The sequence below is a fragment of the Bos indicus genome, chromosome 5 (genome assembly GCF_029378745.1).
Source record: "Bos indicus isolate NIAB-ARS_2022 breed Sahiwal x Tharparkar chromosome 5, NIAB-ARS_B.indTharparkar_mat_pri_1.0, whole genome shotgun sequence".
Classification (NCBI taxonomy): domain Eukaryota; kingdom Metazoa; phylum Chordata; class Mammalia; order Artiodactyla; family Bovidae; genus Bos; species Bos indicus.
The window spans coordinates 41,993,838-42,011,199 of NC_091764.1; the positions used below are offsets into that span (position 1 = coordinate 41,993,838).

The 17,362-nt window shown below is 34.1% G+C and overlaps 1 protein-coding gene across 11 annotated transcripts in view; it reads left to right on the forward strand.

The window, feature by feature from the left end:
• The window catches only part of KIF21A (kinesin family member 21A), a 186,303-nt gene that overhangs the window by 137,672 nt on the left and 31,269 nt on the right, over window positions 1-17,362 (forward strand). For 8 of the 11 annotated variants that reach the window (XM_019960793.2, XM_019960795.2, XM_070789275.1 and 5 more), the window contains 12 exons: window positions 2,318-2,408; window positions 4,791-4,908; window positions 5,253-5,441; window positions 5,879-6,078; window positions 8,088-8,195; window positions 11,297-11,365; window positions 11,459-11,673; window positions 11,817-11,970; window positions 12,479-12,673; window positions 13,083-13,184; window positions 13,953-14,118; window positions 14,599-14,619. In XM_019960793.2, coding sequence (XP_019816352.2) covers window positions 2,318-2,408; window positions 4,791-4,908; window positions 5,253-5,441; window positions 5,879-6,078; window positions 8,088-8,195; window positions 11,297-11,365; window positions 11,459-11,673; window positions 11,817-11,970; window positions 12,479-12,673; window positions 13,083-13,184; window positions 13,953-14,118; window positions 14,599-14,619 — 1,628 coding nt within the window. The remainder of the gene's footprint in view (window positions 1-2,317; window positions 2,409-4,790; window positions 4,909-5,252; window positions 5,442-5,878; window positions 6,079-8,087; window positions 8,196-11,296; window positions 11,366-11,458; window positions 11,674-11,816; window positions 11,971-12,478; window positions 12,674-13,082; window positions 13,185-13,952; window positions 14,119-14,598; window positions 14,620-17,362) is intronic. The other 3 variants (XM_019960796.2, XM_070789274.1, XM_019960802.2) reach the window with 1 other exon arrangement.

Consider the following 17,362-nt stretch of genomic DNA (forward strand, 5'->3'; position numbering starts at 1 on the left):
ATAAGAGGAAATTTGTGCTGGAACCTGAAGTAATGAAGGAACTGATAATAACAAAAATTGTATGTTGCAACAGTTGCAGGTGAGGAAGGGAAACTGCGTAGAAGAGGGAGTAAGAAATATCTCCATACACATGTTCTTTTCCTAGCTCTCAGCCTTAGGTCTATCTCAAGTATAGGACTGCTTGAGTACATGGTGCTGGCCTTTGAGTCAGATGACTGGATGAAGGGGAATTTCTTTCTAAATTTCCATCTTGAAATCCATGATGATGGAAAATCAATATCCTAAGTGATGTATGATAAGCATTCAAATATGTTCAGCATTTTTCTCTAACAAGTGATTTAACAAACTCATGGAACCTTGCTGTAGTTTACTTGGTTCCTCTCCAGTTAATTGATGTTCTTGCTAGTAGTTTCTACTCACTCTAGAGACGTGCTGTACTCCATGCGTCTTTATGCATCTTTCAATTTGTACAATTTTACTCCAACATAATTAGTATGTGAGACTCAGGCAGAGGTGCCAAACAGAGATGCTCATGCACAGTCATAGGGATGAATATGTTTAATAAATCTTTCATGTGCATTTATTATGCACATACCGTGGGTACTGGGCATATAATTCTGAGCCAAACACACATGATCCCTACCTTCATGAGACTTAAACAGTCTAGTGGGGGAAGATAGAAATTAAAGAAATAACTACCTAAATAAACATAAATTAAGAATTATGAAAATTTTGAAAATTAAGAATTTTCAAAGGAAAAGTATTTATATTCATCTTGTTCTGAGTTCAAAAATGTCTCTGAGAATTGGGACCTAGAGTTAAACATTACAGATTAATAATAATAGCAGGGCCTACATAAGATTAATTTTTTAGCCCAGAAGCTAAAAATAAGTCCATGTATTAGGGCAGTTATTTAATGTAGCAGAATATCTGAAAGAAATGATAGCTGTTATAAAGATATTCTGATAAAATTTTTAAACTACTTCTAAGGAAATTTTATTTCAAGAATATTGCTTTATTCAAGTGTTCTTTTTATTCTTAATGATTTAAAAAGTTTACTAAAGCACAAGAAGAAAATATTCACATATAGATTCATTTGAAATTCATTTTCTTAATACTATCTAGCTTGATAAAAATACATGAGTCTGACGAACAAAAGTATAACTTCTGTGCGTGATTGATCATGGTTGCTAAACCAAGAAGGGTCAGAGTGATGTAACTATTTAAATTTTTTTCTTGTTGTGGACTCTTCTTTTTCTCATGGCCACTAGGGCTGAAGTAGCTTAGCTTTAACACTATTTGACATCAGTTCGGAGAAGGCAGTGGCAACCCACTCCAGTATTCTTGCCTGGAAAATCCCATGGGTGGAGGAGCCTGGTAGGCTGCAGTCCATGGGGACGCTAAGAGTTGGACACGACTGAGTGACTTCACTTTCACTTTTCACTTTCCTGCATTAGAGAAGGAAATGGCAACCCACTCCAGTGTTCTTGCCTGGAGAATCCCAGGGACGGGGGAGCCTGGTGGGCTGCCTGTCTATGGGGTCGCAGAGAGTCAGACACGACTGAAGCGACTTAGCAGCAGTAGCAGCAGCAGCATGCAGTTAGAGCTGTTGTACTGATACCCGAGAACGAGACTTTTGTTTGGTTGGTGAATCTTGTGGCTGATCCTGAAATTTCCTATTAAATCAGTGGTCAGGCTGAACTTCAGACAGTTTTGATGTGTGGAGATCCATTTCTGTGAGAACATTATGAAAAACAGACCTGTGCTACAGGGATGACCTAGGAGAAAAGAGCCGGTGCTATTACCAGGAGAAATCTGAACACAATGACAGATGCAACCAGTGGAGACAAACCTACTGTGGGCAGATTTATCCTTAAATGTATTAGGACATCAATAAAAATGAAGTTTCTATATCTTTGTATTAAGATGAGAAAAAATTTAGATATTTAGATGAGAAAACAAAACTATTTTTAATTTCCATTGAAATTAGTTTGCCTGCATTCTAGCTTATTGAATGTTACTCTGAGTAGTTCTTAGATATCGTATCAGGTGTCATGCTCCAGGGTATAATCTATTCCTCACTGTTTCTAGAAAATAAGATTTTCTCCAATTATATAAATTCATTACACTATGAGTTGAATGGCAGTTTCTATTTTCCTCTGAAGCATCAGACATGATAACTTTGCTCTTTGTTAAATGATGAACTCTTCTCATTTGTTTTCAGAAATAATTGATGGTTTTTAAAAATCTATAAGGAGAAAAGTGAACAATTTTCCTCTTTAATACTATACATTTTGTTTCTTTTTTTTTTTTGAAGTGTGGCTGGTAAAGAGGATAATACAGACACTGACCAAGAGAAAAAAGAAGAAAAGAATATTTCAGAAAGAGAAAACATTGAATTAGAAGTTGTAAGTATGAAAACATGAACCTGGAGCTTTGAGTCCCTAGATTAGGTTATTCTTGGTTGCTGATAACTATGCTAACCTGTATGTAGAAAAGAGAATCAATTATCATGCATCCATTTTAAACTGTTTTCTTGAGGATTTCTTTTCTTCAGAAATGTGAGCTATGAAATATTAGCAACTTATAGTCTTATGCATTATGAAAACATTTTCTAAGGGATGATAGAGTACTAAGAGATAAAGTACTCTTTGATTTAAGACAAAGTTATTATAAAATAACCTTAAAATTGTATATTGATTTATTTTAACAAGAAGTGAAATTTTTATGCTCTTATACTTCATAATCACACAGTCTCTCTTTTTTGTATTTATTCAGTGAGACTTTATTGCAAATTTTAATATGTGAAGTATTATAATAGAGGCGGGGCAAAATTAAATCATACTGCTAGGCACACTCCATAATGCTGCTGCTAAGTTACTTCAGTCGTGTCCGACTCTGTGTGACCCCATAGACGGCAGCCCACCAGGCTTCCCCATCCCTGGGATTCTCCAGGCAAGAACACTGGAGTGGGTTGCCATTTCCTTCTCCAATGCAGGAAAGTAAAAAGTGAAAGTGAAGTCTCTCAGTCGTATCTGACTCTTAGTGACCCCATGGACTGCAGCCTACCATGCTCCTCCGTCCATGGGATTTTCCAGGCAAGAGTACTGGAGTGGGGTGCCATTGCCTTCTCCAACACTCCATAATATTGAGGGAAAAAGAAATATTCTAACTGACTTTTATTTTTTTGTTTTTTCTTTATTTTATTTTATTTATTTTTTACTGAAATGTGGTTGCTTTACAATATTGTTCATTTCTGCTGTAAAGCAGAGTGAGTTAGTTATATGTATCCATATATCCACTCTTTTTTAGATATCTTTCCCATTTAGGTCACCACAGATCATTGAGTAGACTTCCATTTGGTATACAGTAGGTTCTCATTAGTTATCTGTAATATATATATGTCTATCCCTATCTTCCAAATCATCCCACCTCTCCTCACCTCCTCGGTAACCATACATTTGTTCTCTTCATCTATGATTCTATATCTGCTTTACAAATAAATTCATCTATATCATTTTTCTAAATTCCATATATGTGTATTAATATACTATATTTTTTCTTTCTAACTTACTTCACTCTATATGACATTCTCTAGACCACCCATATCTCTGCAAATGGTACTATTTTGTTCTTTTTTTATGACTGACTAATATTCCATTGTATATATGTACCACATTTTTTTATCCATTCCTCTGCCAATGGACATTTAGATTGTCTCCATGTCCTGGCTATTACATATAGTGCTACAATGAACAGGGAGCCTGAATCTTTTTGAATTATGGTTTTCTCCAGATATATGCTTAGGAGTGGGATTGGTAGGTCATATGATAGCTCTATTGTTAGTTTTTTAAGGAACCTCCATTCTGCTGTCTATAGTGCCTGTACCTATTTACATTCCCACCAATAGCATAAGCGAGTTCCCTTTCCTCTATACCTTCTCCAGCATTATTGTTTGTAGATTTTTTTCATGATAGCCACTCTGACCAGTGTGAGATTTTGCATTTCTCTGATAATTAGTGAAGTTGAGCATCTTTTCATGTGTTTGTTGACCTGTATGTCTTCTTTGGTGAAATGTCTATTTAAGTCTTCCAACCATTTTTGATTGGATGGTTCATTTTTTGATATTAATATTTAGCTTAATGAGCTCTTTGTATATTTTGGAGATTAATCCTTTATCAATAGCTTCATTTGCAAATATTTTATCCCATTCTTAAGGCTGTCTTTTTGTTTATGGTTTCCTTTGCTGTGCAAAAGTTTTTAAGTTTAGTTAGGTTTCATTTGTTTATTTTTGTTTTTGTCTTCATTAGTCTAGGCAGTTGATTGAAAAAGATCTTGCTGTGATTTATGTCAGAGTGTTTTGCCTATATTTTCCTCTAAGTGTTTTATAGTATCTTGCCTTATATTTAGGTTTTTAGTACATTTTGAATTTATATTTCTGTATAGTGCAGAGAGTGTTCTAGTTTCATTCTTTTACATGCAGCAGTCCAGTTTTCCCAGCACCATTTATTGAAGAAATTGTCTTTTCCCCACTGTATATTCTTGCCTCCTTTGTCATAGATTAAGTGGCTGTAGGTCTGTGGGTTTATTTCTGAACTTCCTATCCTGTTCCATTGATCTATATGTCTGTTTCTATGCCAGTACCATACTGTTTTGATGACTGTAGCTGTGTAGTATAGTCTGAAGTCAGGAAGCCTGATTCTTCCAGCTCTGTTCTTTCTCAAGATTACTTTGGGTATTCGAGGTCTTATATTGTGCTATTAATAGACACTTTTTACATCACATTTTAGGAAGAAAGTCAAGAAGTGAGTGATCATGAAGATGAGGAAGAGGAAGAGGAGGAGGAAGAAGATGACATTGAAGGGGGTGAAAGCTCTGATGAATCAGATTCTGAATCAGATGAAAAAGGTATTTGTCCTTTGGTGCAAGGACAAAAATTTATTTTGGGAAATTGTTTAAAACATGACAGAAAGATCTTAGCACTCTCCATCTCATCCTTGTATGCCCTCCAAGACTCATGTTCATCTCTTATTGTAGTTAGTCATTATATGACTTCCATTTTTATTTGGAACCAGTGGTATTTCTTGTCCTTGACCAATGTGAACACTCTTTATCTTGTTGCCACTTTTTTAGTTTTGGGTATATTCAGGATATTTTCCTTACAGCTGCCAGGTGAATACTTGAATGTAGAGATGATTTTCATGCTTTGATTACAGCCTATCCAGTATTTTTATTTTTTTCTTTTATACTAGCCAATTATCAAGCAGACTTAGCAAACATTACTTGTGAAATTGCAATCAAGCAAAAGCTGATTGATGAACTAGAAAATAGCCAGAAAAGACTGCAGACGCTGAAAAAACAGTATGAAGAGAAGCTAATGATGCTACAACATAAAATTCGGGACACACAGCTTGAAAGAGACCAAGTGCTTCAAAACTTAGGTAAGAATTATATTTAATTCAAATTAAAGTTCAGAGTAAATTGTCACATTGGATTTTTATCTTCTCTTCCTTTACAGGAAAAAAAGTTATATTAGAAGTCACATTAAATGCTAATTTATCTGATTATGTTAAATATTACTGTTCATTTTTGTTTTTTCATGCTGGTATATGTCTAGGCTATTTTTTTTCCCCAAAGTTGTGGCTAATTGTTTTAATGCCTTGATTTATGCTGGGAACTTTTTTTAAATTAGAAAAATAAAAATTCAATGGCTGTTAAGTAAGAATCAATATTAAAAGAGAGAGTAATTAAAAGACACCCTGGCCTCCTGAGGTTTGTATTTGGGAGGTAGTTCTTCTCTAAGGTCATGAATTATAAATCTGTAAAATAAATATCTGTATCTCACAAAAACAAATGCAAATATTGTTTGGTCGTTTAGGCTCAATGGAATCTTACTCAGAAGAAAAGGCAAAAAAAGTGAGGTCTGAATATGAAAAGAAACTACAAGCCATGAATAAAGAACTGCAGAGACTTCAGGCAGCTCAGAAAGAGCATGCAAGGTTGCTTAAAAATCAGTCCCAATATGAAAAACAATTGAAGAAATTACAGCAGGATGTGATGGAAATGAAGAAAACTAAGGTATTGATTATATTTTCAATTAATGTTTGATGGTAATACTTGTGTCATTTGGGACCAAAAAAATTATTGTGGTTCTTTCTGTATTCTGTATTCTTTCTGTAACCTAGAAATGATGCACTTCCTTTTGGCAGTTAGTCATTGTTTCCTATAGTTATCCATTATCAGAGTCTTTCTTTGAAATGGCTGAAAATCATGTGGTCAGTAGGACTTCTCTGACTTTAATGGATATTTATCTTTATTTTCTTAAAACTCTTACAGATTAGCAAAAGTAAAAATATTTCAAGCATGCAAAAAGTCAGAGATAAAAACAATGAACAATATATTCAGTGTCTAGTTTAAGGTATTAAATATTACAGATATGTACAAAACCTCCTATATATCCATTCCTGATCATAGTCTCCTTTCTCTTAGAGGTGGCTATCTTGAATTTGGTGGTTATTGTTCCCATGCATAAAAAACTGCAAGTTTTTTTCCCTTCACCAAAGAGAGTATGTGAATTCTTATCTGTTATTGTTTTTGTTTTAGAATAGATTATTCTTAACATTTTGCCATGAAAATCAATGTAGTTTCCTTAGGAAGTGTGGAAATGATTGAAAAAGTAGTTAGGTTATTATGTTGTATAGTTGCTGATGACAACAAAAATACCAAAAATAACAAGTGCTTACTATAATGCCAGGCACTGTTATAGGCACAAGGTGGGTATAAACTCATTGAATTCTCAAAGAAATCCAATCCCATAGAAATATTCAGTTCAGTCCAGTTCAGTTCAGTTCAGTCACTCAGTCGTGTCCGACTCTTTGAGACCCCATGAATCACAGCACGCCAGGCCTCCCTGTCCATCACCAACTCCTGGAGTTCACTCAAACTCATGTCCATCGAGTCAGTGATGCCATCCAGCCATTTCATTCTCTATCATCCCCATCTCCTCCTGCCCCCAATCCCTCCAAGCATCAGGGTCTTTTCCAATGAGTCAACTCTTTGCATCAGATGTCCAAAGTATTAAAGTTTCAGCTTTAGCGTCAGTCCTGCCAATGAACACCCAGGACTGATCTCCTTTAGGATGGACTGGTTGGATCTCCTTGCAGTCCAAGGGACTCTCAAGAGTCTTCTCCAACACCACAGTTCAAAAGCGTCAATTCTTTGGTGCTCAGCTTTCTTCATAGTCCAACTCTCACATTCATACATGACCATTGGAAAAACCATAGCCTTGAATAGATGGACCTTTGTTGGCAAAGTAATATCTCTGCTTTTCAATATGCTATCTAGGTTGGTCATAACTTTCCTTCCAAGGAGTAAGTGTCTTTTAATTTCATGGCTGCAGTCAACATCTGCAGTGATTTTGGAGCCCAAAAAAATAAAGTCTGACACTGTTTCCACTGTTTCCCCATCTATCTGCCATGAAGTGATGGGACCAGATGCCATGATCTTATACATTAGAAAACCAAAGCCTGGAGTGGTTAAGTAACTAGTTCAAGGTCACACAGCTACTGATAATAAGTTAAATACCAAAAACTTATTCTAGTAATAAAACCCCTGGATTGAATATAAAAAGCTTAGAACAGTAAGTAATTTGATAGAAGTATTCATATGTTAAAAAGGGCTTCCCTGGTAGCTCAGAGAGTAAAGTGTCTACCTGCAATGTGGGAGACCTGGGTTCTATCCCTGGGTCAGGAAGATCCCCTGGAGAAGGAAATGGCAACCTACTCCAGTACTCTTGCCTGAAAAATTCTGTGGATGAAGGAGCCTAGTAGGCTACAGTCCATGGGATCCCAAAGAGTCAGACACGACTGAGTAACTTCACTGGTTCACTGGATTAATATGTTAGAAGTGTTTTCAAAATATAAATACATTAATCTTATGAAAATAAGAACTGACCATTTAACATGTTGCAAAACCACATTTTTTCTTGTTCAGTATTCAGAATCCTGAGTATACTTCCATACGTATGATTTATTTAATGAATATTGTAAAAGGGTAATCACAGTAGATATATTTACCTAATACTTTAGGTTCGCTTAATGAAACAAATGAAAGAAGAACAAGAAAAAGCCCGATTGACAGAATCTAGAAGAAACAGAGAGATTGCTCAACTGAAAAAGGATCAACGTAAAAGAGATGTGAGTGGACCCACTTATGTAAAAATACTGTATGTCAATAATATTGTTCAATAAATGGAAGATATTTTTTGATAACTTTATTAAAAAAGGGACAATAAAGCATTTTTATATATGGAATTTATTATAGTATGTAGATTATAGTAATTCAATATAAAAGTTTATGAAAAACAGTATAATATTACTATAAGTTTTATTGGAGGCTTATCCTAGATGATCAGATGGAAGAAAGTGGCAAATAATAATTGATTATTTCTAGGGAGACCAAGGAAGTAGTTACAGTAAAATAGTGATTTTTAATGTGTTTCCAAAGACAGAGATTCTTATGAATGTTCCTTAACTAATAACCAGACTTCACTAGAAGAGACTTTACTAAGGGCTATACAAATTTTTGTATTCTTTGACCCAAGAATTATGTTTCCATGAACTCAGACTAAGCAAATAATTTAAACTAAGAAAAATTACATTACAGTATGTTAAAATCTTCACTTTAGGTTATTTGTAGTAATGAAAAATGTAAAACCAACTAAGATGTGTGACAGTAGAGGTGACAGTTAAATAAATTATAATTCATTCCATTTAAGGGTATTTATTCATCTGTTAACAATTAGAATTTGGAAACTGCATAGTAAAATGAAAAATGACTATGCTTTAACATTAAGTGTAAAGTAACATTTTATATATGAATGCTTATTTACAATGACAGAAAAATTTTAAAGATGCATATCAATATGCTAAATTTTATTGTATTAAAATTATAGGTTCTAGTTGATTGGATTTTTTCTTTCCAAATTTTTGACAATATAGTTATTTATGATTTTTTTTTTTTAAAGGAGCCATCATCTTCTTTACCACAATATCAATTAGGTTCCAGCCTTTGTTCCATTTTCCTCACCCAACTTTTTCTAAATTCTTCCTGAATAAAACATGAATATACAAGATATTTTAGAAAATAGAAATCTGTTTTGTGAGCTAAAGATGAAATTAGGGAGCTAGAGAATGACTAATAAGATAGAAAAATAAATATGTTAGTCAGATGACTCCCATATTTATAACTATATATATGTATTAATTTCCCCAAGATATTAATGTATTTTAATAATCAGTCTATTTTATCATTTTTAATACCTGGTGATTTTAGATCTTGTTTATGTCAGTACATTGTTACTGAAATCAGGTAGAATCATACTCTAGCATATGGTCTGTTCTTTTTTTCCTGCTTTTTAAAAAATTGATAAAACTCATATGCCATAAAACTCAGTTTTAACCTATAAAATTCAAATATTTAGTATGTTCACAAATTTGTACAACAATCACCATTCCATAACATTTTCATCACTCTGAAAAGAAACCCCAGACCAATTAGCAATTACTCCCAGTCCTCTCTTTCTCTGGCTCCTGACAGCAACTAATCTACTTCCTGCCTATGTATTTGCCTATTCTAGACATTTTGTATATGTGGAATCATACAATATGTAGCCTTTTGTGTCTGGCTTCTTTCATTTAGTATATTTTGAAGGTTTATCCATGTTATAGCATATATCAGTAGTACATTTTTTTTTTAATGACTGTATGTACCAAGCACATTTTGCTAATCCATTCTTCAATTGTTGGGCATTTTGGTTGTTTTGACTTTTAGGCTATTTATTTCATTTTTAATGAAATTTTTTAGTGACAGGCATGATTTCCTTACAGTGTATGCTACCTACTTCTTTATTACTAAGTTGGACACAACGATTAAACAACAACAGCATATGATGTATAGAGAGATCAATATTGAACAATTAATTCCCAAGACTGAACTTTTGAATTTTATCCACACATATGATGTCTCTTTTCTGGCTAATCATATAAAAAGCTACCATTTCAGACTTTTTCCTCTCTTTAAATATGCCTTGTGTGCATATTCTACTCCTGTCTAAAGTGTTTCTTGTAATATTCAATTTGAACCCTTAGAGAACCAAATATGTTGTGTATGTCGTACAAAAATTATGAGTGAGCTTGAGATTTGATTTTTAATATGAAGAAATTAAATTTAGTAACAAGCTTGAAACTATAGGTTAATTTTAACTTTGGATAGTTCATTAATTTAAAAAGATTTATTAGTTTTTCTTCCCTGTCTATTATTGTATAGGCAAGGTGTCACAGTGATAAGACAGAGTCCTTTTCTCAACGAATTCCTATCTGATAAGAATATATATAAACTTGGAATGAATCATCTGTTTGAATTTGGGATGTACAACATAGAGAGCTATTTGTTACATCACAGAGTTGAAGTCCTAGAAGAGATGTTTGTGATCAAGTCCAAGTCCAAAGCTTTGCCCATGATCACAGAGTTAAATAAATGACAGAACCAGAACATGTTTTATTTTTAGTCCAAAACTATTTCCTAAGTTATGTCCCTGTAAAATGGCTTAAAGTAATTAATAATTTTCTTTATCATATAGACTACTTAGAAACAAATTGGTAGCCAGTTAATTTTATTGACCAATATAGTATTTCCAAAGTTATTATAAAGTGCTAATACAATTAATATATGTTCTCTCTATATTTAAACCAGAGTTTATAATTATTGTATACCTTGTAATACAAGGTATTGTATTGAAAATATCTATTGAAAATATTCTAAACTGTGTTTCTTCCTGTTCATGCCTCAGCCAGCAACCAAAACAGAAATGAGATATTTGTAAAGTGTTTAGGAAGATACTTGCATATAGTAAGCCCTTTATTGCTGCTGTGTTGTGTTTAGTCACTCAGTTGTGTCCTGCTCTTTGTGATCCCGTGGACTGTAGCCCACCAGCCTCCTCTGTCCATGGGATTCTCCAGGCAAGAACACTAGAGTGTGTTGCCATGCCCTTTTCCAGGGGATCTTCCTGACCCAAGGATAGAACTTGTGTCTCTTTATGTCTCCTGCAGCGGGAGGTGGGTTCTTTAACTCTAGTGCCACCTGCGAAGTCCATAGTAATGGATGCAAGGTGATTCTTAGCTCAGATGCTACTGAGAATTCTTACAGTTCCCAGTGAAATGGGACAGTGAAAATAAAGAAGTAAGAAGTATTTTATCTTTCAGTTTACTATTTTAACTTATTCAATATTATTTTATAGCATCAACTTAGACTTCTAGAAGCCCAAAAAAGAAACCAAGAAGTGGTTCTTCGTCGCAAAACAGAAGAGGCAAGTAGACCATTTGGAGGAAACATTCTGGCTTTGAAATAAATTATGTATTTCTATAGACTGAGAATGAGTCAGTCTCCATTGCTATTTCAGGTTACAGCTCTTCGTCGGCAAGTAAGGCCCATGTCAGATAAAGTGGCTGGGAAAGTCACTCGGAAGTTGAGCTCATCTGATACTCCTGTTCAGGACACAGGTTCCAGTGCAGCTGCTGTAGAAACAGATGCATTAAGAGCTGGAACCCAGCAAAAAATGAGAATTCCTGTGGCAAGAGTCCAGGCCTTACCCACACCCACGGCAAATGGAACCAGGTAAGCATGTTCTTCTGTTCCTACTGATGTAATCTTTACGTCACTGAATGTTGGACTTAAATGAAAAACAGCTCATCATTTGGTGTCACATAACCAAACAAGCACATAAGTAACTATGTTTGTATGTTTTTATATGATTATAGAAAAAAATATCAAAGGAAAGGATTGACTGGCCGAGTGTTTACTTCTAAAACAGCTCGCATGAAGTGGCAGCTTCTTGAACGCAGAGTCACAGACATCATCATGCAGAAAATGACTATTTCCAATATGGAGGCTGATATGAATAGGCTGCTCAAGGTGTGAAAAGTAGACAGTAGATTTGCACTCTCTCAGCTGTTAATTTTTGTTTTCTACATTTGTTTGTTGGGTAAATTGAATACTTGCCAACCTGTGTTTTTTTGGGGGGGTGGTGATTGCATTGTGTATGAATAGATGAACATCTTTTTTTTTTTAATTGTAGTAAGAACAGATGCCATGAGCTCTACCCTCTTAATATACATTTTAAAATGTATAGCACAGTGTTGTCAACTATAAGCACAGTGTTGTAAATAATTCTATAACTTACTCATCTTATATAACTGAAACTTTATATCCACTGAACAGTAACTCCCCATTTCCTCTTCCTCAATCCCCGGTAACCATCATTCTTTTTACTGCTTCTATGAGTTTGACTATTTAGATGCTTCTCAGAAGTGGGATCCTGCAGGATTTACCCCTTCTGTAACTCACTTATTTCATTTGGCATAAAGTTCTCAAGATCCGAGATGAACATAATTTCTTAAAGTCTAATCTGTTTTCTCAATAGCAACGGGAAGAACTCACAAAAAGACGAGAGAAACTTTCAAAGAAAAGGGAAAAGATAGTCAAGGAGAATGGAGAAGGAGATAAAAATGTGATTAACATCAATGAAGAGATGGAGTCATTAACTGCTAATATAGATTATATCAATGACAGTATTTCTGACTGTCAAGCCAATATCATGCAGATGGAAGAAGCAAAGGTTTGTAACTAAGAAAAATGTTTAATGAGAAGTATTTTTGTCACTAAAAGCACTTTAAATTTTTATATAAAGGGAATTTTTAATCTACAGTTTAATATAATTCTCAGGTTTTGCATGTATACCCCTCCTGCCTACTTTGTAGCTTTCTCTGCTGATTGTGTGATGTTATTTATCATTGATAAAACGTATATATCATTTATTAATCCATCTTGAATTCTTAACTGCTTAAATGTTTTATCTTTTAAACTAGACCATATGTTTCTTAGAGTAGGGATTTTTTTATGCTTTTCTGAGAAGTCTCATTAGCTAATCCAATAATATCAAATAAATGCATGAAGCAATAGGGTTTGTCTTCTGTTAAATACATTCAGCTCAAGGTAATGATACATCATATGCTGGTTTGATGCAGGAAGAAGGAGAAACATTGGATGTCACTGCAGTCATTAATGCTTGCACACTTACAGAAGCCCGATACCTTCTAGATCACTTCCTGTCAATGGGCATCAATAAGGTAAGATCTAACTACACTCTTACTGAAAAACCTAAGTTTTCGTTAATTCATTACAGTTTTGTTTATCTTTTTCTAATGACCCTTTCCTTTGTAATGAGGAAGATTATTTTACAATGGAAAGTGTTCCTTTTATCTTTCTTTAGAGTTAAGAAAAGACAGGAGTATTTACATCAATTCCATTAGCTTCTCATCTATTGCGCTTGTGTATTAGAACAGGTAAACAACTTAATCATTTCTTTTTTGCTTTAACAAAGGAAAAGGTAAAAGAAAAATCTCTTAGTGTGCAAACAAACTCAGTGTTATAATTTTGATTTAATAATGATTCTTTACAACTCAAAAAGTCAGGAAAAAATACATTTGCACTCTCCTTATCTTAAGCAATTTCTGCTTAAATGTTAAAGATGATAATGATTTCTGACTCACCTTTTTTCTTCACATTGAGACTGTGCTATACCTTTAGTTTTGTTCTCTTGCTTAATCCTTACAATGTATATGGAATAAATATTATTTGTATTATTTTGAATATGAGGAAACTGAGGATCAGGAAGATTCTGATACTAGTCAGGAAGATTCCTTTGATACTAATAGCTAGCCAACATTTGCTCAGGGTCACTGAGTTTGCAAGCAGAAGAGCTAGGATGAATCAAGATCTATCTAATGTCAAATCTGACTCATATGCATTTGTCATTTGATACAGATCTTCATGTAGTTGATTCTGTTTTGTGTCATCTAAGATACATTTTTTTTTTATTGGGGGGAATGTTATAGGGTCTTCAGGCTGCCCAGAAAGAGGCTCAAATTAAAGTACTTGAAGGTCGGCTTAAACAAACTGAAATAACCAGTGCTACACAAAACCAGCTCTTATTCCATATGTTGAAAGAGAAAGCAGAATTAAATCCTGAGCTAGATGCTTTACTAGGCCATGCTTTACAAGGTAATTTGGATTGAATTTTAGTTAAATACATTGCATGGTAACTTTGCTCTTTGAGTATGCTATACTCTACTTCTTTCCTCTATAGCTTGACTGAATAGATGCTGTATTTACTTATGCTTTTAATAATTATTCCTTTTTTAATTTGCATGTATAAATTTTGGGGGATATAATTATTGTCACTACAAGAAATGATTAGTAACTTAAAAATACTCACTTAGCATTATTAAGCAAATAATTTTTATGAATTAAAAAAGATCAACAATGTTTCTGAGTTGGTTGTTTAAATTATTAACCAAGCTTCATTACTTTATTCTGCATATCTAACTGTCTTAAAAATAAATGTATAAGTGTTTGCTATGGCATCTATTCTGCATATCTTATAAATGGTACATAATCTTGTTTTATGTGAGAGTTCTTAACATTGGATCTGTTTTGATTGGAGTATTGCTTTTTGTTTCCTTTTTGCTGTTATTTATACAGATCTAGATAGCGTACCATTAGGTAAGTATGTTTAGCTTTCTGTGTACCCTACAGCTGCATGAATTACTAATTGTTCATGTACACTAATTGTGGTACATCTTATTTAAAACATTTTTATTGACAGCCAGCTGGTTTTTGCATGATCTTTTTTGAAATGTATCTGTGACCACAAACATACTAAGTCTTTTGTCTTACACATTTCTTGATTTTTAAATTCTTAGATGTTTAAAGAAGTATAGTTTTCTTTTTTATTATTTGAACTTCAGTTTTGGCTCTAGTTTCATAAGCCCTTCTTTCTATTTCTTGTAGGAAAAAATGGGATATATATTCCTATTTAGTTTTTAAATCTATCTATGCATTTGTTATTTTACCCTCATAAATATCTTTGTGTTATATATCTTTTATATATAATGTCTTTGGTTTATTTTTGATAGATTCTCAGCTATTCTTAAATTTTATAGAATTAAGTACATATATTTTAATATTGTAAGTTGAATAAAGCTGCTGCTGCTGCTGCTGCTAAGTTGCTTCAGTCGTGTCCGACTCTGTGCGACCCCATAGACGGCAGCCCACCAGGCTTCCCGTCCCTGGGATTCTCCAGGCAAGAACACTGGAGTGGGTTGCCATTTCCTTCTCCAATGCATGAAAGTGAAAAGTGAAAGTGAAGTCGCTCAGTAATGTCCGACTCTAGCGACCCCATGGACTGCAGCCTACCAGGCTCCTCCGTCCATGGGATTTTCTAGGCAAAAGTACTGGAGTGGGGTGCCATTGCCTTCTCCGTGAATAAAGCTATCCAAAGAATTTTACATGAATGGATTAAAATAATATTTATAATTATAATATGTTCAAGTTAGAAACAGCTTAAGAGATATTTGAGTGTTGAGATTTTCTAGCTCTTGCATCTATAATATTCATGTGAACTATGCTCACCCATGAATAATATCTGAGCTTCTCCTGGTAGTTATATATATATATGAAAGATCAGGAGTATCAGGGTGATTTTGCAATTCTCCCGAATGATTATTTTTGAACAGTTTTTATTTAAAATTATTTCAAAATCTGATCCTAACTTTTTTTCCTAATCACACAGCTGTCAAAAGTTTTGTAAAATATTTTTCTTGAAGGAGAGGAATGTAGCTAAAAGATTAATGCAATTACCTCTCTGGGTCATTAAACAGTCTATGGATCTGAATTTATTTTAAATGGTAGAATGTTACACAAATAAAATACTTGAGCTGTTTGATATTATTAGATCTTTCTTAGTTTGTCCTGTGTGTTAAATCTCAAAATAATATTTCCTTGAGATCAACTCAGTAATATAGATGTGGACTTTTAACCTGCTCAAGCTATAACAAAGACAGGTAGAAAAAATTTTGATTATATTAAAGAACCATGTTAAGGCTGCCAAAATTCCTGGAATATAATGAGAATTTTTGCCATTCCATATGTTATTAAGCATATTTCCTCTCCTCTTCCTCTTCACTCTCCTTCTTTTTTTTCTTCCCACCCCCTCCTCTGCCTTTTCTTTGTTCTTCTTCATCTTAGTGGCTCAACTTGCAGTAATAAGTTAATTCTTATTTAAGTCTATTATCTCTTTTAACTTGGAAGAAAAAAAAATCAATGCCCTCTTTGATGTCATTTTGTGCAGAAAATATTAAACTGTTATTTGATGAATGTTGTTGCTTTTTCACGACTTTCAATTATCTGTAGCTTAAAGAAGGGTCAAAACACAGAAGAGGAATACATTCAACTGATAACAACCTGTTACTCATGGCATAAATTTTCCCTAAGGCCATAATCTAGACCCAGAAGTGCTTAGAAGAAAGGCATAGAAGGAGAAAAACATGGAAGTAAATACAGACAAACTAGATGGTCATATGTACATTGCTTTAAAAAATTTTTTTTGTTTAATTTCAATTTATCTCGAGCTTCGGGCTGAGTGCTGGGATTCAAACATAAGATACAGAATCTTGCTCTCATGGATTATACCTTACTGAGAGTGACAGGGAAGAGACTTGAGATATGTACAGGGAGTTATGGGATCACAGAATGGGGCTACCTAACAAAAATGGAGGAGTTGATGAAGGCTTTCTGGAGCTGGTAAAATCTGAGCTGAAACGTAAAGGAAGAAAAAGATTTAGCTAGGCAAGAGACAAGGTAGAAGGGGGCTAGGCAGAAGAGTCACTCTTGGCAGGGAGTAAGGTAAAGCATGGACATTTAGCCACAACATTATATTTATGAAGACTTCAAGCAGGTTGTTGCCCTAGAGCAACAAGTATGTGGCTTGGGATGATGAACATAAGGTTAGAGGCCAGTACTCCATGCTAATAGGTGTGTCTTGTTGTAGCCATTGAAAAACATCTTTATTTTCCCCTTCTTATTCCTCCACCTGTGTTTATGTTGTTGTTCCTAGGATCTTTCTCTACCTTTAGGAGTTTGCTAGAAGATTCAAGGGGCTCAGTATACAATTATATTCATGGCAAAGATTAATGAGAGCAATGTAAGAAGGATACACAACAGTATTATAAAGGAAAAGATGCAGATGGAGTAAGGAAGAATCCATATCCAGGCTTTCTTATGCTCTTTTCCTTCCAGGAAGCATCACACAGAGTATACATTTCTCTCTGGAATGAAAGTGCAGCAGCATGAGTGCATTGTTCACATCCAGGGAATTCCATTAGACACTCAGCACCTGAGGTTTTTACTGGGTACTAGTCACATACATTCCTTTTATATAGTAGTACCAGAATTCCAGATTCTGGAA